We start from the raw sequence: 23,615 nt of genomic DNA, 5'->3' as shown, positions 1-23,615 counted from the left end.
CTTCTCCCCAGAGCGTCTCGCTCCTGCAGGAGCTGAGTGACACCCTCACTCACCATGCCCACTGTGCCTGTGTGTGTGCCCAAATCTCACCCACACACAGTCTCAGGTGCATGGCACCACCCCTGCCCATCACCCTGCGAGCCGTATGCAGGACAGAGGTTGGGCCCGGGTTACCTGTATGGGGCTTCTTGAGGCTGGTACTCTCACAGTGCTCTTTGAAGCAGACATCTTGGTGAACTTTGTAGACTCTTTTGTACCTGTTGTCACAAGAAAATTCTGTGAAACTGGACGCCGAAGAGTGTGCTGCCCACCTACTTGGGCTGTGGACCACCTGTGAGTGCAGAGGTGTTTGAGGGAAAGACCACTGTTTCCTGACTAGAGGTTGCCTGTGGGTGTGTTAAAGTGCCCAAGGCAGAAGCCATGTGATTTAAGATCAGCTGTACTGAACACAGTTGACATGTGAGGTATACCGTTTCAGAGTGCACTTCACAACTGCTGGCAAAGCCACGTGGCACCGGAAGTGAAATGAGTTCCAACACAATGACTGCGGGGGGCAGGCCCCTTGGCCCTGTCCCTGGGCTCTGACCCTCCTGCTCTGCTGTTTAGACTTTGGGGAGAAGGCCAAGCCACCTGGCTGCAGGCTGCAGAGGCAGCAGTGGAGGGCCAGAGACTTGGTTTCTGCCTCCTCTCCCATTATTAGCCAGGGCGCCTTGATCAGGCTTCTTTGACTCTGTCGTACCCATTTTGTGTTCTTGGGAGACTTATGCCACCTCTTGTCACAAGGAATCTGAAGATGATAGGAGGGGAAAGTGTTTAGTGTGAGAGCCCTTTAGAAGAGGCCTCAGGAGCTGCAGTGCTGGTGTAGGCAAAGCTGCAGCCCACACCAGTCTGTAGCCTTGGTAAGACTTCCACTCTGGCCTCCAGAGAGTGGCCAGCTATGGAAGGAACTCCCAGAGAGCTGGATCGATACAGGAAGTAACTGTCTTCAGGTATCAGGAAACAGCAAGCCTGGGAAGAGGGAGACAGGCACAGGGTCACCTGCATGTTGGCCGGCAGCTGGGCTAAGGCAGAGTTGCAGATAGGTTCAGGCTCAACTCAGGGTCACACTTTGTGTGGCCAGAGTACCCATGAAGCTGGGCAAGTCCACCTAGGAGCCGATCATCCTGAGAGCCAAAGCGGAGAAGGGTGAAACCATGCCAGGACAAAGCTGCTCCACAGCAAGCCTCAGGAAGACCAAATCATACCAGAAGTACCTTGCAGAGAAAATACTCTTGAAAAGAAATACAAAACGTGAGACAGTTTGGCACCTTTTTAATGTTCAGCATTCTATGAAAATTTATAAGACGTTCAAAGAATCATGTGAAGAATTAAAAAAAAAAATGACCCCTTTCCTGGAGAAAAAGAATTGAACAGAAAAAGACCAGAAACGGCCCTGAAGACAGATCTAAGTTTGTGCCATGTGTTTAGTGATCTAAAGGAAAAGCTTCTTGTGATGAAGAGAGTGGTGGTGGGCTAGAGCAGGAGCCGAGTGGAATTTCTAGAGTTGCACACAGCTGTGTGGGTGATGCAAAAGCAAAGCCGACGGCCCTGACTGCAGAGTGGCACGTCTGAACAATGGGAAGAATGTGGTGACAGCACCAGCCCAGCACTGTCCTAACAGGAGAGAAGTGAAGGGGCAGGAAGAGTGCACAGAGAAGAGGGTCCACCCATTCCAGATGTGACAGAAGTGAACACCCGAGATGCAAGAGCTTAACAGTTCCAGAGAGTGCACACCGAGAGCCACATCATCAGGTTGGCCAAAGACAGTCCCCGAGAGAGTGCGAAAGAGCCAGGGGGTAGGACACATTGCGTGGAGTGGGGCCCCGGTGAGAGGGGCCGTGTCTCTGCAGCTAAAGTGCTGGAGGAAAAATTGTATCAAACAGTAATACTGTATCTAACCACATTTCTTCAGAAAAAAAGGTGAAATAACTTTTTCAGACAAACAAGCAGAGAATTGGTCGCCAGCAGACCTGTGCTGTAAGAAGAGTCCCATTGTTTAGGCTGAGGGCGTGATGCACAGGACCGTGAGCTGGGCTGGTGGGTGTGCCCTGGCTGTAGAGGACTCACTCAGCATGTGGAAAACAGTGCTGAGAGCAGCTGGTGGTGTGTGTGAAGGAAGAAGCTGAGGGTGATTCAAAGGATGACAGTTGCAGGATCTCCCCTAAGCTGCCATCGGTGACAGACAGGAAAGGCAGGTCCTGGCTTGTTGAAGGTGCATATTGAAAACCTTGCAGCAACTCCTGAGTAACAATGAGCCAAAGAGGAGGGACCAGCAACCCTGAACAATTAATCCTGAACTAGGAGGGAAAGAAGAAAAAGTCATGCAGAACAGATGGGATAAATAGAAAAAAGCAGCCAACAGCCACATCGCCATTATCTAAGAATGATGTGAATGGTCTGAACAGTGATAGAAAGCAGAGATGTCACCCTGGATGTGAAGCAGGGCTGCCGTATGTTCAGAACAAGGTCACTTCAAAGGTACAGGCAGGTTCCCAATGAAAGGGCAGAAGGCCTTTGGGAATGAAGGCTTTCTTGTAGGCATGCTGGGGACATGACAAGGCTGCAGGCAATGTTGAGACCAGCCCAGTCCAGCAGCTGGGGCCTGCCCCCACAGAGTCCAGGTCAGTGGCATCACACAGCCTCTGTGCCCTGCAGCTTGGTACTGCCTCTGTTCTGTCCTCAGCCTGGTTTCACGTCCAGCTCCAACAAAGCTCTCTGCCCTGGCTGCCACCTCTCCTCCTCTGTGGAGCCTCCAGAGCAGTCTGTGAAGTGCTGTCACATGTCCCTCCTCTGCTGAGTGACCTTCAGTCACTCCTCACTTCATGGACAACCCACACCACCATCCTTATGGGGTGTCCTCGTGTCACTCCTCTGCTGTCCTCAGACATGCCAGGCATACGTGATGCAGGGCCAGAAAGGGATGCTCCTTCAGGAACCTTCTTCCTTCCCACTGCCTCCACCTCTGCTCAGTGTCATCTCACCCCTGAGGCCCACCTTAGTCACCTGTCTGATGTAGCATGGCCCTCACTTGGCTCCCCTAGGCTCACTTCCTCTCTCCCTTCCTTCCTTAGCACTCACCACCTTCTGTGACTGCATGGCACCAATGCCCATGTCCCTGGTGGGCTGTGCCTGCAGCACCCTGTCAGCCTGAATGCCCATGTCCCTGGTGGACTGTGCCTGCAGCACCCTGGCACACACAGTGCTGTCAGGGTGTGCCTAAATGACTGAGTACCACCTAGAGTCACAGGATTTAGGGGGAGGTCCCAAGAGATGAATGAGGCAACTGTCCCTCCACAGCCAGCTTTACAAATGAGGAAACGGAAACATGGGTGACTTGTCTGAGACCACATCATGAGTCAGTGGCAGTGCTGGACTAAAAGTTACCATGTGCCATTTGTTTTCCAGGGACTGTGATGAAGAGAGGGAGGTCAGGTCCTGGAATCCTTGGGCATAGGACCCTCTGTCCACTGGGGCCTAGGGGGTGTAGAGGAGAGCCAAGGGCTTGAGAGACAGGGACCAGCTCTTCTCAGCCACTGTTCCTGAGCCGCAGGGGCCTAGGCCCATTCCTCTGCCTCAAGCCCCTGGTTTGCTATGTGGTGGGCATGAGCCATCCAAGCAGTGTCTTCTGCAGCCTCCGTCCCTCGGGGTTAGTAAGACAGCACTCTGGAAAGTGAAGACCCTGTCAGCATCATCGGCAGCCAACTTACACGTGGTGGCAGACGGCTCCCTCCCAGACTGGAAAGGACTTTGTCTCCGAGAACAGTCGAGTGCAGGGGCGGGGCACCTTTTTACAGGCTGCCGGCACAAAGGAGAAGGGCAGAGGCTTAGGAGGAGGCTCCATGCCACAGGAACTCTCTTCCTGTCCTCGCGAGAGACCCCTGCCCGAGGGAGACCCAAGCAGCTTTTCTTAGACCCTGTTGGGCCTGGGGATCTGTGCCAGCTTCCCCCTGGGATAGTGACCTCCTCCCAGGGCTGCCCAGCATCTGCAGAGACTGCCCTGGTTGGGGTGACCTCGTAGTCTGCAGGCTAGTGTAGTCGTATAGGGGGTTCTGCCCCCAACCTGGACACTCAGTCCAAAGGAGCCTATGTCCCTCCCGTGGACTCTCTTGTCTCCTGCAGCCTCACCCCACTGTGGCACGGCTGCTGCTTATGGCTGCCGTTCTTGACTTTTCTCAGCCCCTGCAGCCAAGGGCCACCTTTCACCCTGGGACTCACAGATCATTCCTCGGTTTCCTTGCCTGTCAGCCTCTGTTCCTAGATGCTCTAGGCCTCTGTTCTGGCCCTTCAATTTGGAAGGCCTGGGACAAAGCCACCTGTGCCCAGCCTGCCAGGGCCTGGTGACAACTGCTGTAAGAGGCGCCTGGAGGCCAGTTCCCAGCTGGGTGGCCAGCCCTGACTTACCAAGCTCACAGCGCCTGCCTTTAAAGCCTGGCCCGCAGTCACAGTGGTGGGCATCCACACCTGGCACACAGGTGCCTCCATTCTGACAGGCACCTTCTGAGCAGCTCTCAGGGGCGCCTGGAAACAGAGACCAGGAGAGGTCAGACCCCAGTCCTAGGGAGCCTGCTGGCACCTGACTGGGTGCTCGACGGCAGCCGTGACAGGCTTTTCCCTCCTGCTGTGGCCTTCTGTGCCCTGCTGCTGTGGGCTCGTGACACAGACAGCAGAGAAGGGAACATGGGCCTCGGTGTGCTGGCCCTGACCTCATGACTCAGGGAGCAGGGAGGAGAGAGCCCACGGCCTCCTGGTGAGCCACCTGGCTTGCGGCCACCCCCAGGTTGTTCTGCTTTCACCCCTACACACGGCTGCTTCTGCCTGGAACTCAAGACCCTTTTGTCTCTGAGCGTCTGCCCCCAGTTGGCAGAGACTTCTCCACCACATCCCCAGCCCCAGACAGCCCTGTGTGCAGAACTGGCACCTGTGCCCTGTGAGTGCTGGCTGCCCACCTCCTAGCATGTCGCATCTTGCTATAGTGGAGGCCAAGGTGGTCAGCAGTGCTGCCTGGGAGGAGCTGGCCTGGCCTGGCCTCGCCTCCATCCCTGAATACACTCTGGCCCCATTTTTGTCATTATTTTTAAAGACACCTGTTATTTTATTTTAACTTAAAGCACAAAAGAGTAAGAATTGGCCTTCCCCCATGTCTGGTCCTGAAGGAGTCTCAGTCTCCATCGCACCATCTAATGGAGCCCCACCTGCCCGACACTTGCAGCATGTTCCTCAAAGGCTTCTCCAAGTTCCAATCCCATGGTTCATGGCCGTGGGAAGACCTTGCTGCCCCTGCAGGTCACTGCCCCCCTCCTCCATCCCCATTGGATCCACTTTGCCTTCTTCCCTCCCCCTGCTGTCTTCTGGGCCTTCCTTATGTTCTTCTTGATGTACTTAAAATGAACTTTCCAGACTGACCCCAGGCGCTCAGCTTGGGCCCCTCCGCTTCACACTCATCTGTTACCCTGAGTAACCGCAGGGCCGTTCTCATGTCCCCTTTCTCCTGTGGACAGCCAGCAGTGTCTGTATGTCGACTGCAGTGCTCTGCGTGAACAGTCACCAGGAACTCTCTAGTGTGGAAGACTGGGGCGGTGTCCACCTTAAAGTGCCACTTACAGCTGGGCTAACAGACGAGGGTTTGTGAGGGCCTGCCTGCTGCCTGTGCCTGATATGTCTCGGGTCTCCGTCTGCACCCCTGGTCTTCTACCTCTGTTAAAAGAAGCAAGGCCATTTCCCTCAAGTGCCCTCCTGGATCTGACCTACTGCTTTTAGTGGACCAACTTGTTCTTCACCCCACAAACCCTCTTCATCAGAGAAGGGCGCAAGGGGACTCAGGTTCCATGCCCTTGGCAGGACTGTTCCGCAGGGTGCTTGTCATCCTTGGACATGTAGGAGGCCAGCCAGGTGCCAAGGCCCACTTGAGTGGTGTGCGACAGATCACAGTTGGGCACTGGCAGCCTTCCCTGGAGACCCAGGTCCTCCTAAGCCAGGTAGCCCTGTCTGCACTGGCTGTGGCTCCTGCCTTTCCCAGCTTGCCAGGGGCCTGCAAGGATGTGCTTTCCTCACCGCCCTGAGGACTGAGACGAAGGTTCACACCTGCAAGAAGGGCCAGTGCTCAACCCTGTCTTCCCTCTGCTGCTTGTCTGTATGTCGACTGCAGTGCTCTGCATGACCAGTCACCAGGAACTCTCTAGCGTGGAAGACTGAGGCTGTGTCCATGCTGACTGGTGAGTCTTTCCTCCTGAGTGTTGGTGTACTCAGCTCTGGATGCCGCTGTTGCTTCGGGCTGGTGCTGTCACGTTTCTTGGTGCTCAAGCCATCCTGTCTTGGGTGGTGGGAACCCTTTCAGGCTGGCTCTTTAGCCCCTGGCAAGGTGCCTGTTGACTTTGGATGTGCGCTTGTTGCCTGACGGTTTGTGCCTGGTCACTTTTGTCCACATCCTGCTGCAGTCTTGGAATCAGCCATTTCTCCAGAGCCCCTTCCTCCAAAGAGATGGGTTTGGACCCACAGTCAGGTGTTCTGAGAGATCACCACTCCTGAGCTGCCTCTGTCTCAGGCTTTCCAGTGAATAGGACAAGTTTTAAAAAATAAACAAGTCGTGGATTTATTCTGGTATTTCCAGGGCCTCACACCTGCTAGGGAAGTGCTCTACCACTCAGCCCCAGCCCCAGCCCCCTGCCTTTTCTTTTTTATTGTTTAAAAATATTTTTCTTGGTTCAAAAGTCAAAACTATGCAACAAGGTCGATATATTCAGAGAAGATTAGACTCTCTCCATCCCTTTCCCTGCTCTTTCCTTCCATGAATAGCTCACCCTCTTTGTTAGTTTTCTTCCTAAACATAATAAAAACATGTATTCATATTCCCCTCTTGTTTCCCGTACGACAGCACACCAAACCCACTGCAGCCTATGGCTTTACAGCACCTTTAATGAGATGTCCACAGACCACGTGGGCCTCCATTTGACCTGTGCAGTGCCTTGTCACCATAGTCAGTCCCCTCCAGAAAGAAGGTGTGGCTTATAGCTCCCCCTGTCCACCTTGAGCCTCCACCCTGTCCTAAGCAGCCCCTGAGCGGCTTTGTGTCTTCACAGTCTCTCCTTCTGGACTTGGCTGCACGTAGGAGCCTTTGGCACGTGGTCTTTTGTAGCTGGCCCTCCACTCAGCGTGTCTCCAGACACACCCAGGTGGTGGTGTGTAGCAGCGTTGTCCTCTGATTGGAGTGGTGCCGTGGGGGCCTCCCTCCAGCAGCCGTCAGGCATGGGTGTTTCTGCCTGTGGTGGTGGTGCTGCTGCTGCTGCTGTGTCCATCCACGTGTGAGCCTCGTGTGCGTGCAGTGTCCATTTCTCCTGGGGGCAGGTGTCAGTGGGCTTGCTGGCCGTATGGTCCCTCTGGTTGACTCCTCTGAGGAGCCACAGCACTGGCCTCCTGGCAGTGGTCAGCCGGTGCCATGTCCACACCCTTGCCAGTGCTTGCTGTCCTGGGGCCAGCTGTCCTCTGGTGAGGGACATGAGGTGTCTTTTCCTGTGCTTACTGGTGATTTATGTGCATTCCTTGGAGAAGTGTTCATTTTCTTTGCTCATTTTTAAACTGGGTTCTTGATGTATTTTAGATACACGTCCCTTGTTTACCCATTCTGTGGCTGTCTTCCACTTTCTTGGTGGTGATCTTTGAAGCACAAAAGTCTTGGATTTTTGATGAAGTCCTATTTTCCTTTTGTTGTTATATGTTTGGTGTTTTATCTAAGAATCCTCTGTCAGAACTAAGGTGAAGATTTATTCCTGTTTTCCTCTAAGAGTTTTGCTTTTTTCCTTTTTATTGGTTCTTTTTAGTTATACATAACATTAGGGTTCATTTTGACATAATTATTAAAGTATGGAATATAATTTGCTCTAATCAGTCCCCAGCACCATCACCCCCACCCACTCTACCAAGAGTTTCGATTTCAACTCTAACACATGGCTCCATCCTGTGTGACTTAGGGCCTTAGGTCATGGGTGTGAGGTGAGGGTCTGCTTCACCTCCACGTGTGGACGTCCAGTTACCTGAGCATGGACCTAAGTGCTCACCATGAAGCAGGACCACATTGACTTGATTCTGCGGCTTCATAGTCAGCTTTGACATTAGAAATGGAGTCCTTCTACTTTCTGAATCTTTCAGCTCCATCTTCCTTCATTCCTTTCCTCCCTTCCTCCTTCCTTCTCTCCCTCCCTCCCTCCCTCCCTCCCTCCTTCCCTTGCAATTCCATTTGAATTTTAGACACTATACACAATTGTCTAGAGAGATTTTACAGCAGCCCTACAGAATATGGCAGTGTGTAGGGTATTAAGAATCTACAAGCTTGTGTCATTGTGTTAGTCAAGTTTTCATTGCTGAGACCAAGATACCTGATAAAAACAACTTAGAGGAGGTAAGGTTTATTTTGGCTCATGGTTTCAGAAGGTGGGTCCATGGTTGGTCAGCTCTGTGCTCTGGCCTGAGATGAGGCAGCTTTAATGAGATGTCCACAGACCACGTGGGCCCCCATTTGACAGAAGGGCATGTTGGAGAAGAGCTGCTGAGCTTATGGCAGAGCCAGGGAACACAGAGGGAGAGGAGCCAGGGACATACATGACCTGGTTCCTGAGATCACAGCCCCAGTGACCTCTTTCCAGCCACGCCCATTCTGCCTGTAGTTAACATCCAGTAGTCCATTCTCATTATTAACCCATCAAAAGAGTAGTCCACTGACGAGTTTATAGTGCTCCTGATCTGATCATCTCGCCTCTAAACATTCCTGCATTGTCTAGAATGAGCTTTGGGGAGGACACCTAATGTCCAGTTCACACAGTCATCATTTGTAGCCCTCGGGAATGGGACAGTGTGACTACAGAGACCAGGCTTGAACTTATTCCTCTGTGGACTTGTGTGGCCACAAGAAGGCAGGAGGGTGCAGAGCTGACCCTGCATCCTGTTCCCTGTGGCCATCTCCAGTACATCCCAAATTTACTGTCACACCCTCATACACAAACAGGGAGAAGGCTGCTTTGAACTGGGTAGGGAACAGGGTGTGGATGTACCCTGGGGGCTGGGCACTGAGCTGCTCCCAGGCAGGACGAATGACCAAGCAGTGCAGTTCAGTCCCTGCCCTTGCCTAGTTTCACCTAGGGACAGTGTCCCTTGCCTGGTGTCACCTAGGGGCAGTGCCTGCCTGTCCTTCTGGTGGCATCTATTCAGACCATTGGGATAGTGTCCATGGTGATAAAGTCAGAACAGACCAGAAGCCCCCGAGTGGAGTTGGGGCGAATGGGGTGGAGGGGATCATTTGACCGGTCTTAGCACTCTTTGACTCCTGCACCTGCAAACCCTCAGGGTCACTGACTCTGGTCTTGGGAACCCAGCTCCTCTCAATGAGGTCCCCTCTCAGGCTGGAAGGTGCACCGGGACAGGATGGTTGCTTGGCGAGGGCAAGCTCATTAGGAATATTAACTGTGCTTTGTGGGTGGGGGCTCTCTGGGGTCCTCCTTTTCTTGAGAAATCAGTCTAACAGCTTTGAGAGAGAAGGAGCAAATTGCTTTGCAAAGAAACAGGAGCATGATGGATACCAGAGGTAACAGAACTGGGCCCGGGGTGGCAGTGGAGAAGGAACCCTGACGTGGGACTCCACTTCCACCACACTGCACTGCATGTGTGGGGGCTCATGAGAGTAACCTCGGGTACACAGGGTCTCCGGAGTCCCCACAAGTGCTTTGTAGAACTTGATCAGCTGACGTGTAAAGGGTCAGGGATAGCTGAGACTTTCTCCAGGGTCAAGGTGGGAAGACTGGCCGAGTCTAGCAAGTCAGATGTCAGGTTCCAATATTAAATAGGGTGGACTGGCTCAGAGAGTGCCAGTGGATCAGAGGAGCCAGGGCAGCATGGACTCGTGTGCATGAACCCTTGATTGGCAGCATGGGAAGGACAGTCAAGAAAGGACCCTGGAAGGACAGATGTCCATAAAAAGAGCTATTTATACTGTTTTTATTTATTTTTTTTGAGGGGGGGCCAGTTCTGGAGATTTAACCCAGAGGCACTTTACCACTGAGCTATATCCCCAGCCATTTGTTTTGTTTTTTGGTTTCTTTTAAAATTTGGGACAGGGTCTTACTAAGTTGCTGAGGCTGGCTTTGAACTTGTGATTCTTCTGCCTTAGCCTCCTGAGCTGCAGCAGTTACAGGTGTGTGCCACTACGCTCAGCCTGATTTGTGCTTGACAGTAGGACAATCAAGTGAGTTATAGGTCTGAGTTTAAAAGGCAGACAATTAAGCTTTAAGTGATATGATTGTATATATAGAAAACCCCAAGAATCTATGATAAGAATCAGAGCATTTGGCAGGATGGTTGGGTGGGAGGTCACAATGTAAAGGCCAAATAAATATCTATACTCCAAGAATAAATAATTGGGAAATGCAATTTGAAAACTACTATTTATAGTAATTTGAAACTGTGTAATACCTAGACACACATCTGTATTCTGTATAAGACTTCCTGACCCAGCAAGACCAGTGCTGGGGACTGGCAGTCCCTGCCTGAGTGCCCACGGGCAGCCGTCACTGCTAGGAGACAGCTTGATGTCCTCACACACCAAGATCCAGCGTGTCTACTCTTTGGCATGTGGAGAAGGAACCCTGATGTGGGACTCCTGGGAAACCTGGTCAGGAGCATCCACAGCACCTCTGGCAATGCCAGTCACTCACAAGCCGCAGGACTGGGCGCAGGGAGTGGTGGGGAGACCCGGGAGCCCGCTCCATGCCGCCATGCTCCGCAGCATGTGAGGACACTGCACCGCCCATTAGGGTCTAGCCAGCCCTATCCAAAGCCCAGAGAAGGCTCTTGTCTTTGCAAAGAAACCCCATCAGGACACACCGGGAATGATAAAGGGGCCACAGGAGAGTGCAGGGAAGCCCAGGGATGGTGACCAGTCCTGCACAGCTGAGCTCCTGCACCTCAGCAGGACAAGCATTGCACATGGCAGTGGCCTGGGGGCAGCCCTGTGGGGGCAGCCAGATGAGCCAGCTTGTGCTCTTCTCATTTCTGGGTTTTACTGAATGGAACATCTGGTACTTAAAGGGCTGACATACACAAACCCTGTGATGGAAAGTTTGCTTTACTCCATCAAAAACAGTGTCCCTCGCTGCTGGCCACTGACACACAAGCCCGCCCTCCTGGTGCTCACAGCCCAGGAGTCTGTCAGACCTCATGTGGTGAGGAGACAGTGCTGGGCTAGATGTAGGCTTGGAAGGCACCCTCTGTGCTGCAGCTGCCCTGAACAGGTGTGCCCAGGGGCAGGGCCTGGATGTGAGACCACCCACAGAGGCCACATTTTTATCAAGGACCTGCTTCTCTGGGGTGGGGTTGATGGGTGAGCCTAAGCTGAGTCCATAGTGTGACTAGGAGAGAAAGGACTGTCCTAGAGGGCAGAAGTCGGGGAGCAGAGTGGTAGTCAGTGTAAGGAACTGGCATCTGTCCTGTCCCTGCCCTGTGTGGTGTTTGGCCGTGGCTTTCACCAGGCACAGTGGCAGGCCAGGCGCTGTGTGGCCCGCATGTTGCCCAGGCTGGCGAGGCACCCCACCGGCGAGGCACCCCACCAGCGAGGCTCGGTGTGACTCCCTCCGCCCTTCTCACTCTGCTGACTGGGCTTCCCCTGTGGAGGAGCAAGGCAGTGGTGCCTGGGGAGGGGAAGGCCAGCTGCTGGAGGCAGGGCCAGCCCTTCTAGCACAGGCCCTGGTCTCCTCGCTGTCTGTGGCAGGATGAGTCACCACTCCAGGTGGTGTAGTGTGCCCTGCCCTGCCCTGTCCAGGCTGGGGTGCTTGGCTGTCCCTTAGGCAGGCCCTGTGGACCCCTCACTGGGGGCCCAGCAGCAGTCAGCTCTAGGTCCCCTCCACCACTGTCGACTTACTTTCAGCATCCTTGTCGCTGTCTTTGGGGAGCTGGAGGACCACGTGGGTCTGCTGGGGGGCCTCTTCTGTGTTCCCGAGTGGCACTGGGGTTGTGGGTTCTAGGAGAAGCCAGGCGACCACATGGCACCCTGCTTCACTCGCAGGTTCCCAGAGGGCTGCTTTCTGAGCCGCTTCCCATCCACCCCTGGCTCCCCCAGCTCTGGCACCAGCCCTGCGGCCCCAGAGCTGCATCCCAATGGGCTCAGGCCCCACTCTCCTTCTGCCCCTCAGCAGGGCCCAGCTCCTACTTCCCAGGCCCCATCAGGCTGCTCTGGGGAAGGCCAGTGACTGCTCCCCCAGGAGCCTCACCCTCCTCACGGCTGGCACTATGGCACTGTGCCTCCCAGTGTCAGACTCTGCCTGCTCCTTCCCCTCCCCTGCTTCTGTGTCTGCCCTGCTCTGCCGTCTGTGCTCTGGGCCCACAGTGGGATGTCCCCTCCGTACAGTGTTCTCGCTGTGCCCCTGAGCATTTTACATTTGTCCCCGTGGCTAGAGTCCCATAAGCTCTGCCTCTATACCCCAGACCTCCCCTGCCCACCACCTGGATCCTGTGGTTAGCCCGACCTGCCTGTCCCCACAGGCCCTTGGCCCGGCCTCTCCCTCACCTGGCTCACCACATGCAGTGGCCCCTCTGCTGCCCCTCTGCTTTTGGGCCCCCGTGCCCTGCCCTCCTCTCCCTCTCCTTGGAGATTCCCACTGAACCAGTGATGAGGCTGTCTGCTGGAGAGTCCCATGGGGATTCTTCTACTCAGCAGGTCCTGCAGCATCTCAGGGAGCTCTGAGTTAGTCACACGGGAAGCCTGCCTCAGGCAGGTTCCTAGACCCCTTCACCTGTGGGCTAAAGGCAAGAGCACAGGGCGTCTAGGCTCAGACGCCTCTTTGCTGCTGGGCCAACCTTCCAAGGGACGGTCTGTAGGGGTGCCCAGTCCTGTGGTGCTGGGCGAGGCGGAGGCTCGTCAGGCCTGAGCAGGAGCCCAGAGGCCCAGGTAGCTGCATACTCCTGGGACAGGGACATGTTTCCCTTGTTTCAGGATAGTGTGGCCAGAAGTTCTGGGCAGGGTCCATCCTTCTGGAAGCTCCCGGGCAAGGCTGCTGGTCCAGGGACCACGTTTTGAGTAGCAAAGAACGAGAGCACCCAGCCTCCTTAGCAGAACTTGCAGGCCACACTTGACAAGCAGAGCTCCCAGTGTCCTAGACCTATGGCTGACGTCTTCTCCGGCACGTCAGCAACCTGCACCTCCAGCCCACAGGCTGACCACGTGGAGACCCCACCAGCCCAACCCTCCATGGTGTTCAGTGTGTGCTGACCCCAGGGCCCAGAGCCTTGCTCATGGCTGGGGCTGAGGCCCTGGCTGGAGACAGGGTTGGGTACTGGGGGTCTTTAGGACCAGGCCTTGCCACTGTCACTGTGGGACAAGGAGTGGGTGAGAGTGGCCGGGTGGCCACTCGAGCTGCCCCTGAGCTGGTGCTGGGAAGCGTAGCACTCACGTGGTCTCTCGGTGGCTGAGGTGCTGGGCAGGACCCCGAACCTGGCACTTACTCTTCTTCTTCCGTCCACAAGCTCCGAGAAGCTGCAGAGGGTGGGAGGGTCACAGGGCTGCAGTGTCCCTTGGGCACCCTGGGGTGGTGACTGGGACAGGTACCTCGGGGGCGGGGTTGGTGTTCCGGGGGCGCCGTGGGTGTGGAGCAGACGCAGCTCTGGCAGGTGCACCGGGGGCGGTCTGTTTCTGAGCACCCGTGGGTGATGTCCTCCCTGGTGCCAGCGTCTGTCAGTGCCATCTCTGGGGGCTGCAGAGCAGGAGGGAGGAAGGGGAGTGGCCACGCTGCCCCCTGCATCTGACCCTGCTGCCGACGGGGCAGCTCACACTGCCAAGCTTGGGGAAGGGGCAAGAGGCATGTGTGGGCCTGAGAAGGCCCTTGCCCACAGCCTCTGAGGAGGACCGCATGTTGACATGTGACATGCGGGGCTCCGGAAGTGGACTCCGGCTGCCTTCCTGACCCACCTCCTCAGGCCCAGGTACCTCCAGGCCGCCAGGGCCTCTGTCTGCCACAGGGCTGTGACGTGGTCCCAGTGCACAGCTGGCCTGCCCTTCCTACCTGGCAGCTGTGCCCAGAGCCAGACAGGGTGGCAGGGCTGGGTGTGAAACCTCACAGCCTGTGCTGTGTTTGCAAAGCATCTCCTGGGCCCGGGAGGCGGAGGGAGGGTCTAAGAAAAGCTGGGGTCTGCAACCCTCTCTCCCTGTTCCCCTGATGTCTCACCTTGCACCTGCACTCCCCAGAAACCCATCTTCCCACAACAGCACCAGACAAGTGGGGCCCATGGCCCCTGGCAGGACCCTCCGCACCAGGAACAAACCCGGTCCTTGGCCTGGTGCCTGAGCCTCCACACCCCAGCAGCTCTGCCGCCTCCTCAGGGCGCTTCCTGCTGCTCTCTCCCACGCTGTGTCCAGAATGACTGTGGGCTAGGCCTGGGTGGCCCCTGTGGTGCAGCTGACTCCCTCTCCTTCCTGCTCAGCCAGGAGCTGTGCGAGATGGGGTTCCTACACTTGTTGTCACTGTCCTCAAAGTCCTGAGGTAGGACAAGCCTCCAATCACGCAGACTCCTCTGTGTCAGACTGGACCTGTTTCTAGGTGGTCCAGACCAGTGAGGGGCCTGGGGACTGATGACCACCCACATTTCCTGGACAAGGACTGTGTCCACGGGGCTGACCACACACCCTCTGGCCCTGGCCGCACACTCACACGTGATGATGTAGAGGTGTGCGGGCTCGCTATGCAGCTGGCCCTGCTCGCTGCTCTGCACGGCCGTCACCGAGAGCTGGTACCGCCGCCCTGGCAGCAGATCCCGAACGGTGTAGGACACCAGCTTCCCGTTGGGGACGTAGCGGCTCTTGGTGCTCTGGCCTGTGGTCACGTTGATGACATATGCCTCCAGCAACGTGCCTGGAGTGGGCGTGTCCCAGAGTACATGGGCAGAGGTGGCTGTGACTCGGGAAGCGGTGAGGTTTGCTGGAGGCAGGGGACCTGGACAAGGCAGGGGCAGCAGAAGGAGGTGGTGGGCAGGGTGGGGGGGCTCTGACAAGGACGCCATGTGGGGTCTGAGAGGGTCACGGAAGCCTTACCTGAAGCCAGGCCTGTGCCTAGGGACAAAGGTGTAGCTCTGAGATGGCGTCAGAGCCCACCGCTGCCACCAGGCACAGGCAGCGCACCCGCCACCCTCTGGGGTCCCAGTGCCAGAGCCACCACTAGGTGGGCCATGGACAGTGGACCAGCAGCTCAGGGCCCGGGGAGGCAGAGTCGTCCCTGCTGGGCCAGGCCTTCACAGACTCACCACCCTGCCCACCTGCCCTCCCCATGTAGTGGCTGTTGTGCTCTCCACACTTGGGGCTGGACTTGGGGGCCAGTGACACCAGGGAGCTTAGAGTGGGCTGGTCACGTGGTCCAGGAGCCCTGGACTGTGTGTGCATCCTTGTACTCTCTGGTCAGTGTTCAGTGGGAAACTGCCTGGAGGGGCTGCCAGGTGCTGAGGGCAACATTGGACATGTCCCCAGCAGAGGACCCAGAGCCGCCTGGTGCAGGGACCCTCCTGATGGTCTAAGTGGAGAGGCCTCAGCGAGTCCAGGTCTGAGCTCTCGGTGCCGTGCACACTCTGGAGAGGGCTGAGGAGGCTGGCCGGAAGCAGTCCTCTCCAAGGTGCCTGTGGGGCAGAGGCCACCCTGGCCTACTTACGTGTCCACACATGCAGTGGCCCTGAGGCCAGACTCTCTGTAGGCTGCTCTGCTCCCCCAGGCCCACTGAGGGTGGCCACCCACACGGTGTATCTCCTTCCTGGCAGCAGGGCCCTGCCGGGGGGAGGAGGACAGGGACATGTGAGGGCCTGTGGCCAGCTCTGATAACCAAGGGTGGGGCCTACTGCGGCTGGCAGTCCTAGGTGCTCCTCTGGTGGGAAGCCCTCCACTGTCTGGTCTAGTGAGGGACTGAGCAGGGTCCTGTGCTGAGAGCAGCCACACTGTGGTCAGAGAGCTGATGTTCCCCGTGTCCCTTCTCTGAGTGGGTCCTAGCTCCCAGTGCTACTCTGTGCTCAGTCCCCCTGGTGAACCTGGCTAGGGGCAGTCCTAGGACAGTCAGCAAGTGCCCACCTGGGCCCTGCTTGTGTTTCTTCCATAAGCCACATGGGGTTATTCTTTGGAAGAAGCTGGGGTGTGAATCAAGAGAAATCACAGCAGAATTTAAACAGTGAACAGGAGAGGGATCTGGGCAGATGTGGGGCAGGAAGCCCTGGGAGGCTGCCTTGCTTTCCTGTCACTCTGGACTTTGACGAGGGCCTGCAGCTCCTGAGGAGGTGGGGTTAGAGCCTGTGGTGGCTCTCCGTCAGTCTCAGCGCTCAGCAGAGCAGCCCTGCCCTCCCACCTCGCCTTGTGCTCCTGGGTCACCCTGCACACAGCCCACAGGAGCCAGGAGGCAGAAGATCCTCTCCCCAATAGTAGGGACCACGATGCTGCTTCTGCTCAGAGGTGGGACACAGAGACAGCGCTGTGTGATTTGAAGGCCAGTGCCCTCCTGCTTCCTTGTCCTTTTCCTCAAGGATATTCGAAAGCAACTGCTGGTGGCAGGAAATGGGAAGGTAACTCCTCAGAGACTGTCCTGGCAGCAAAGCCAAACAAAACAAGAGACCGGAGTCTCAGCCAGATGAAAAGAGCAGGGCCCTGATAGTGGCGCAGGCCTGCCACCCAAGCCACTCTGAGGCTGAGGCAGGAAGACTGCAAGTCCAGGCCAGACCTGCAACTCAGCAGACCCTGTCTCCAGATAAAAAACAAAAAGGGGATGTGCCCCTGGGTTCCATCCCAGCAGTGGGGAAAAACAGGGGACATCAGCTCCAGGGGTGCCATGTCATTTGATTCAAATTCAGTTTCAACAACAATCACCACCAAATCAGAGTATATCAAGAAACACGGCACATTCAAAGGAAAACAGAAACTCCCTGAAAAAGATGGCTACCTCTACTAGAGGAGGACTCTGAAGGGACAGCCCTGGAGCAGCTGAGAGAAGTAAGGGGGTGTGGAGCGAGGAAGGGAGCCCTGTGACCAGAGGGCAGAGCAGGGGCTCCGCAGAGACCAGCGGCCTGGGGAGAGCAGGAGGCTGGTCTGAGCCCCAGGACTGTCTGCTGGCTTGGGAAGGAGCACACACTGGGGAAGGGTCTTGGCACATAAGTGCAGGTGATTCCAAGGTACCCGGGTAGGGCACCCAGGAGTGGGGCTGCTGGAGGCCACCTGGCCTGGCCATGGTCCCCAAGCTTGCCCTGCAGTGCTCACCTTCTGCATGGCCCCTCTGAGCCCCCTGAGCTGGGCACTGCTGAGAGGCCTCCAGCTGCTCCCTAGGAAAGCCCTTCACCCTGTGGACACAGGAGCCACAGGAAGCTGCCAGCCAGGTGCCCCTCCAGTTTCTCTGCCTCCCCAAGCACTGCCGGAGCAGGGGTCCAGAACTTGGCCTCTGGCAGGTGGACCCTGGGACCCTGGAAGGAACCTGGCTGCCCACCCCCCATGACTGGTTTCCGGCAGCCAAGGTGCTGCCCCAGGACCCTGAAGCTCTCTGGGCACTTTGCCGTTAGGCCTCCTGAGATGTCCTTGTGAGGAAGCAAGGCAGGGCCCGTCCCAGAACCCAGCCTGGCTTTCCCGGGCCCCAGCCCGGCTTTCCCGGGCCCCAGCCTGGCTTTCCCGGGCCCCAGCCCTTCCCAGGCAAGGGACAAGCAGGTGCAGAGACACAGAACAGCGGAGACCTCGTGTCCCCCAGGAGCCACCTCTTACCCAAATGTGAGTCGGTCCACGCTCTTGTCCACCTCGGTGGATTGGGCCTCGGTGGCCTCAGGGTGGAGAATGGACACTCGAATTCCACTGACGGTGGCATGATGGATCCTGTGCAGAGCCCACCTCACTGAGATGGCATCAGCTGACACGTTGGTGACCTCTATGTCCTCAATGGGGCGGGGGCCTGGGGGCAACAGCTGCTGGTTCAGCAGACACCAGCACATTCATGCTTCTGGGGAAGCAGGGCTTGAGACAAGGCTGAGAGGGTGCTGGGGCCACAGAGAGGCCACTGGTGAGAACCGTCCCCTCAGCAGCCCAGCAGGGACTTTGGATAGGGGAGGTGCCCAGCTTCCTCACCTCCAGGGTGGCCACTGCAGAGGGCCCACTGTGGGCACCTTGAGCCAGCCAGGCCCTTAGAGGCAGGCTGAGTCGCCTCCCTCTTTAGATGTGACAGTGACGTGCAGAGGATGGGGTGAGGGTGGGGGTCCTTCCTGACCCCAGTGGACCAGGGCACCCTCTCTTTCCTTTGTGCCGTTTTGGTCTAGCAGTTAACGTCTGGGCAGTGCTGGGCCCAGGGGATGTAGGCTGCAGAGTCTGCAGTGACCACAGGGAGGGAAGCTCAGGAGCTCAGCTCCTCACCTTCTGTGTCCTCAGAAGCTTGAGAGCTGCTGCTGAGAGGCCAGGAGAGACTTGCGGGCTCCTGGCACAGTGCCCAGCCTGGTGGATGTGGCGTGCACAGTGGCCCTTCCCACAGGACCCTGGTCTCCTGACGGAGACCCCACTGCAGTGGGGGCAGGGGAGAGACGCAGTCTCTTCCAGATGCCTTTGGAGGGCAGACTCCATCTTGGGAAGCCGCCCACGCGCATCTTTCTGAAACTGTGCTCAAGACGAGCTCACCCACCACCAGCCCTCTGATGGCCCTGCTGGCCTCCTGCTCAGGACCACCCAAGTGTGCATTGCAGGGCTCCTCCTCTGAATAGACTGTACTGTGTCCTCAGTGTGTGGGTACCTCTGGCCTTGGTTGCCACCTTCTGCACAATAGGTCCTATGGGCCCCCTGCAGTGGGCACAGTGTCCTGAGGACCTTGGGCTGTCCCTTGTTTGCCAGAGTCCAGCGTGGCTGAGCTGTGCCTCCTGGTGTGAGCCTCTGAGCTCCTGCCACTTTGCTTCCCACCTCACCCATCACAGTCCACGAGACAGGTCCCTGGCTCTCACTGCCTGCTGGGCCAGCGGCAGGAACTCCAGCAGGTGCTCGGTTGCATGCTGGACCAACCACCCTCACCCCTCCTGGTCCAAGCTCCTAGCCCTTCCCTCCTTCCTTAAGACTCCAGCACCCCTTCCCCATTTTCTGCTCCTGCCTCTCAAGTACACAGGTGTGGCCTGCACAGCCAGTGCCCACATCAGCTACGGCCCCATCTGGACACAAACCTCCTGCTGAAGCTGATGCTGGTCACCTGGTAGAGGGCCAGCCCTCGGCCTTGTAGCAGATCCCACTCCTCAGCCACCCATGGGCTTGTTACAGGGACTCCTCTTCCTCTCTGAATGGTCTCCAGCAGCAGACAAGGGAGCTGAACCTCGACACCCACTGTCACACTCCCCTGATAGCCACACCCTCCTTGTGGACACTGTCTGACACCCTTTCTTGACAGCTCCGGAAGGCTCCCTCTTCCACCCTCAGTGGCCTGCAGCCTCCCTCCCCTCTTTCAAGTGTTGTTGGTCCATCACTGCCACCACTCAAGCTCCTGCCTCCCGGGCTCTGGAACTTCCCTTGTCTGGCTCCCCAGACTCTCGTGTCCCCCTCCGCCCGCCCACAAGCCGAGAGCCCATTTCTACAGCTTCGTCCACTGGTCACAGCCATCAGTGCCCTGAGCTGACACCACCAGAAGAAGGGGCCACACGGCTCCCCGGCGTGTCCTAGCAGAGATACTCCTCATTCCCACAGGACAGAACCCCTCCCCTTGGCCATGTCCCCTACCCAGACCCTCCCAAGCCTTCAGCTTTCACTTTGGAAACCCGCGCAGGGCTACTGCCCTCAGTACCCGTCTGCCCCCTGCCCTCAGTCTGGGGGCCTGTTCTTTCCTGCATTTGCCTTGGTCTCTGCCTTTGACGCCTGCTCCTGTGGGAAGCTCGGCCCCTGCCTGCTGACTCCCTGTGTAGGGCGGAGGCGTGCCTGACGGGCACTCACGTGTGCGGGTGAGCAGGGCTGCAGGCCTGCTGATGTCGTTCTTGTTGTTGGTGTTGCGCTTGACGGAGAAGACGGAGATGTTGTAGGCCCGGCCTGCCGCCAGAGCCCTCAGCTGGTGGGAGGAGCGGCTCCTGTCCACAAAGTCCGTGCGGCGGTAGGAGCCGTCGGAGGAGACGTAAGTGACCGCATAGCCATCGAGCACCTGCCTGGTGGCAGGGCCCTCGGGTGGGCTCCAGGAGATGGAGACCCCACTCTCCTCCACTCTCTCCACCCTGAGGGCTGTTGGTGGAAGGAGCTCTTCAGGGTTTGGGCCAAAACACAAAAGAAGGGAGTGGTCAGCTGCTGCAGGAACCCTTGTCCCTGTCAGGCACCCCTCTTCGGACCCTGGGCCGGGACAGCAAGGTGTTGTGGCAGGGAGCCTCACCCTTGGCCCTCCCCCTGCAGTCCTTGGCTCCTGCCTGCACTGGCCTCCTGGAGGGTCACACCCCTCTCCCTGCTTCTCAGGAGAGGAGCCTGGGTAAGCAGTGGCCCGTTCTGCCCTGGGGGCCTCTAGGTCCCCTGCCTGCCCCCTGGTGAAGGAGATGGCCGCCCCACCCCCAGCTCCCTGTCTCTCCCTCTGAACCCCTAACTGCTCACCTTTGGCACAGTCCTTGCCTGTGAAACCCACTTTGCAGGTGCAGCTGTGGGACCCATTGATGGCCAAGCAGTAGCCGCGGCCCCCACAGGGGCTAGAGAAGCAGGGGTCACTCACTGAGGTGGGAAACAGCAATGAGGCCCAGTGTCCTTGGGCCCCTTGCTCCTGGGACCTGGGCTGCTCCCAGGTGAATGGGTGTGGCAGGGTTGGCCCAGGGACAGCACCTGCCTCCCCAGAGCTGATGGTGGAGGTCAGGCCCCGCCTGGCCCTGAGTTGGGCCACCACACTGTAGCTCCTGCAGGAGGGGAAACTCAACACAGGTAGGGAGAGGCGTTCCAGATAATGCTGAGGAGAGTGGACAGTGGGGCTCCTGCAGACAGGGGCCAGGGAGAGCATCACCTGGAGGGTCCCTGTGTGGGCTAACTAGGAGGGACAGAGAGTGTCTGGTCTGCGCTACAAGGAGCTTGGCCTGTCCAGGGACTGCAGGGCCAGGGCTGGACATGAGGCCACAGAGTGGGTGTGTGCTCAGGGTGACCAGGACTATGGTGAAGGTGAGGGCCACCCATGGGGGCGGGGGGGGGGGCTCTTGGAAAGCACCGTCTGGGGGCCAAGGAGGTCAGAGGAAGGGCCACCTGCCCAAGGACGGAGGAGGACCTCCCAGGGAGTGGGCCCCAGGCAGGCCTGCCACCCTACCTGTCTCACAGTGGTAACCGAAGAAGCCCTCGGGGCAGACGCACAGGTAGGCCCCACCGCCGTTCTCACACCTCCCTCCGTGCTGGCAGGGGCTGGAGGCACAGGCATCCACCTCTGGAGAACACCCAGAGGGTTGGCCCGCGCAGCAGGGGGGGCTCTGGGGGAGGGAGGAGAGGACAGCAGGAAGAAGGGGTAGGGGGAAGGAGCATAGGCCGAGAGAAGGGTGTGGGGAGCCCACGGGGTGGAAGGGGCTCCTGGGGAATCCCCCTCAGCCCTCCCCACAACTTCCCTCCCCAGGTGGCCAGAGCCCTGGCTGTCACTGGCCCTGGGTGTCCAGCAGGGAACGGGAGCCCACCACCCCTGATCTTCCAGAGGCCAGGCTCTGTTTGGGGACCCTCCCAGGAGCCCCCACCTGTCCCTCAGTGCACTCCAGTGAAGCTGCGGAGCACTGGTTCGCAAGTGGCAGGGAGGTCCCTGCAGGAGCCCCCGTCCCTGCAGGGCTAGGCTCTGCACTCATCTGTCTCTGAAGACAAAGTCCAGGCACCAGCATGTCCCTCAGGACTCTGGCTGCTCCTGGAGGAGCCTTCAGCCCCAGGGTCACCACTCTGCATCTTGGCCTTTTCTCCACTGAGCCCTTGCTCCCTTCCTAGGTGCACCACCTCCACTGCCTGCCCCTCCTCCTAGGGACCAGTGTCTCTGTTTGGGCTTAGAGTCAGAATCATAAGGGGCATAGTGCTCATCCAGCCACGCTCGGCAGGCCTCCCACCTCTGCCAGCTGGCAGCACCGGACAGGGGTGAGGCCATCCCCGCCTGCCCTCAGGCAAGTGTCTCTCAGTTGAGCTCTGAGTCCCCAGGATAGGAGGAGGCAGAGATGTCTGCAAATCTCTGTCCTGGACACTGGAGCTGGCAGGAACTTGGGGAGCAAGCGGTGGCCCAGCTGGCCATCTGGACAGAGACCCATCCAGGGGAGGAATGACTAGGGCAAGGAGGCTGTGCCAGGGCCCCAGTGCCTCCAACTGTCACACCCAGGAGTCTCTTACCCAGTTCACAGTGGGCTCCCTCATAGCCTCTGCTGCAGAGGCACAGGTACCCGGCTGCGTGGTTCTGGCAGGAGCCCCCGTGCAGGCATGGCTGAGACCGACACTCGTCCACTTCTGAGGGAGGGAGACCCCAAGAAGAAAGCCATTGCCCTCAGTTAAGCCAGGTTCAGAGGAACACAGACTAGTGCCGAGGGTTCAGAGTCCATGCCCCCTGCAGTTCTTGGAAAGGCCCACCAGGGGTCAAGCCCCTCGGAGGGAGGGGCAGGTTGAAGCCCCAGGACTCAGAGCCTGGCCATGGCTATGAAATTATGGGGATGATCGTGGTCATCTTAAGGGCTCACGGAAGACACTGCGGACTTAATTCCAATTTTGGAAAGGTCCAAAACATACGAGGTTTGGCAGAAAATGTTCCGTGTCAAATTTTGCCATTTCAGTATACAACAGTCCTGTGTGGAACCAGTGTATTTGGAGGCCAATCTGGTTCTGTGTGGTGAATCTGTATGGTGAAACCGGGAGTTGTGCTCCTGAGTTCAGATGTTCAATCTGAGGAAAGTCTCATGTCAACACCTACAAAGCAAGTGAGCAGGAACGGCCTGGGGGGCGGGAGCCAGCACCCGCCTGGGAGCTGGGCGCTCAGTGCTCTCGCACTTGGGCTTCCTCCCTCCTCATGGAACTGGCTTGCAAGTATGATTTCTTTGCCTTTTAAAAACCCTGTGAATGGCTAGACAATGGGTGGTTCTGCTTTTGCCTGTGACCTGTACTAGCAGAATATCACAGTGTGTGAAGTTCTTTCCCACCCAGCATTTTGACAGTGGTCTCTGCGGTGTGTGACCACCTCAGACTCATCCTTCCTTGTCTGGTGGACACTCGTGTTGGTTCCAGACTCTGGCAATTACAGCAGATGCTGCAGCAAGTACCCCACCTGCCCCCAGTGTAGATGTGCAAGTCTCTCCAGATTTCCTCCAAGTGGGGTCGCTGAGGCCAGCTCAACAGGCCAGTCACCACATCCAAGTGCTCATACTGACTTCCTCTCATCCCGCCAGCCGTCTGCAAAACACTGCTGGCCCACATTCTCACCAAGATGGGCTTCTTAGACTTCGGAATTTTGCCAACAGAATGTCTCGTTGTACTTCTGATTCGCATTTTCCTAATTACTAATGAAGTCGACTTTTTATGTTCGTTGTCCACGTGTCTCTTCTTCCACCATAGGCCTGTTTGTGTGTCCTGCCTGTTTCCATACTGATTGATTGTTCTCTCCTATGGACACATTGACATTTTTCAC

The 23,615-nt window shown here is 57.4% G+C and overlaps 1 protein-coding gene across 21 annotated transcripts in view; it reads right to left on the bottom strand.

The window, feature by feature from the left end:
- Positions 1 to 23,615, bottom strand: part of Sned1 (sushi, nidogen and EGF like domains 1) — a 66,934-nt gene that overhangs the window by 5,282 nt on the left and 38,037 nt on the right. For 9 of the 21 annotated variants that reach the window (XM_021719625.3, XM_078018419.1, XM_078018420.1 and 6 more), the window contains 13 exons: positions 22,334 to 22,447; positions 21,294 to 21,407; positions 20,603 to 20,716; positions 19,967 to 20,263; positions 17,783 to 17,966; positions 15,708 to 15,820; positions 14,721 to 15,002; positions 13,622 to 13,766; positions 13,467 to 13,549; positions 11,939 to 12,037; positions 4,441 to 4,557; positions 3,747 to 3,834; positions 175 to 257 (listed from right to left, as the gene is read on the bottom strand). In XM_021719625.3, the coding sequence (XP_021575300.2) occupies positions 175 to 257; positions 3,747 to 3,834; positions 4,441 to 4,557; positions 11,939 to 12,037; positions 13,467 to 13,549; positions 13,622 to 13,766; positions 14,721 to 15,002; positions 15,708 to 15,820; positions 17,783 to 17,966; positions 19,967 to 20,263; positions 20,603 to 20,716; positions 21,294 to 21,407; positions 22,334 to 22,447 (1,833 nt within the window). The other 12 variants (XM_078018428.1, XM_078018429.1, XM_078018426.1 and 9 more) reach the window with 8 other exon arrangements.

This window comes from Ictidomys tridecemlineatus, chromosome 7 (genome assembly GCF_052094955.1).
Source record: "Ictidomys tridecemlineatus isolate mIctTri1 chromosome 7, mIctTri1.hap1, whole genome shotgun sequence".
NCBI lineage: Eukaryota > Metazoa > Chordata > Mammalia > Rodentia > Sciuridae > Ictidomys > Ictidomys tridecemlineatus.
The sequence above is the reverse complement of the archived record's forward strand: the minus strand, read 5'-3'. Positions and strand labels throughout refer to the sequence as shown.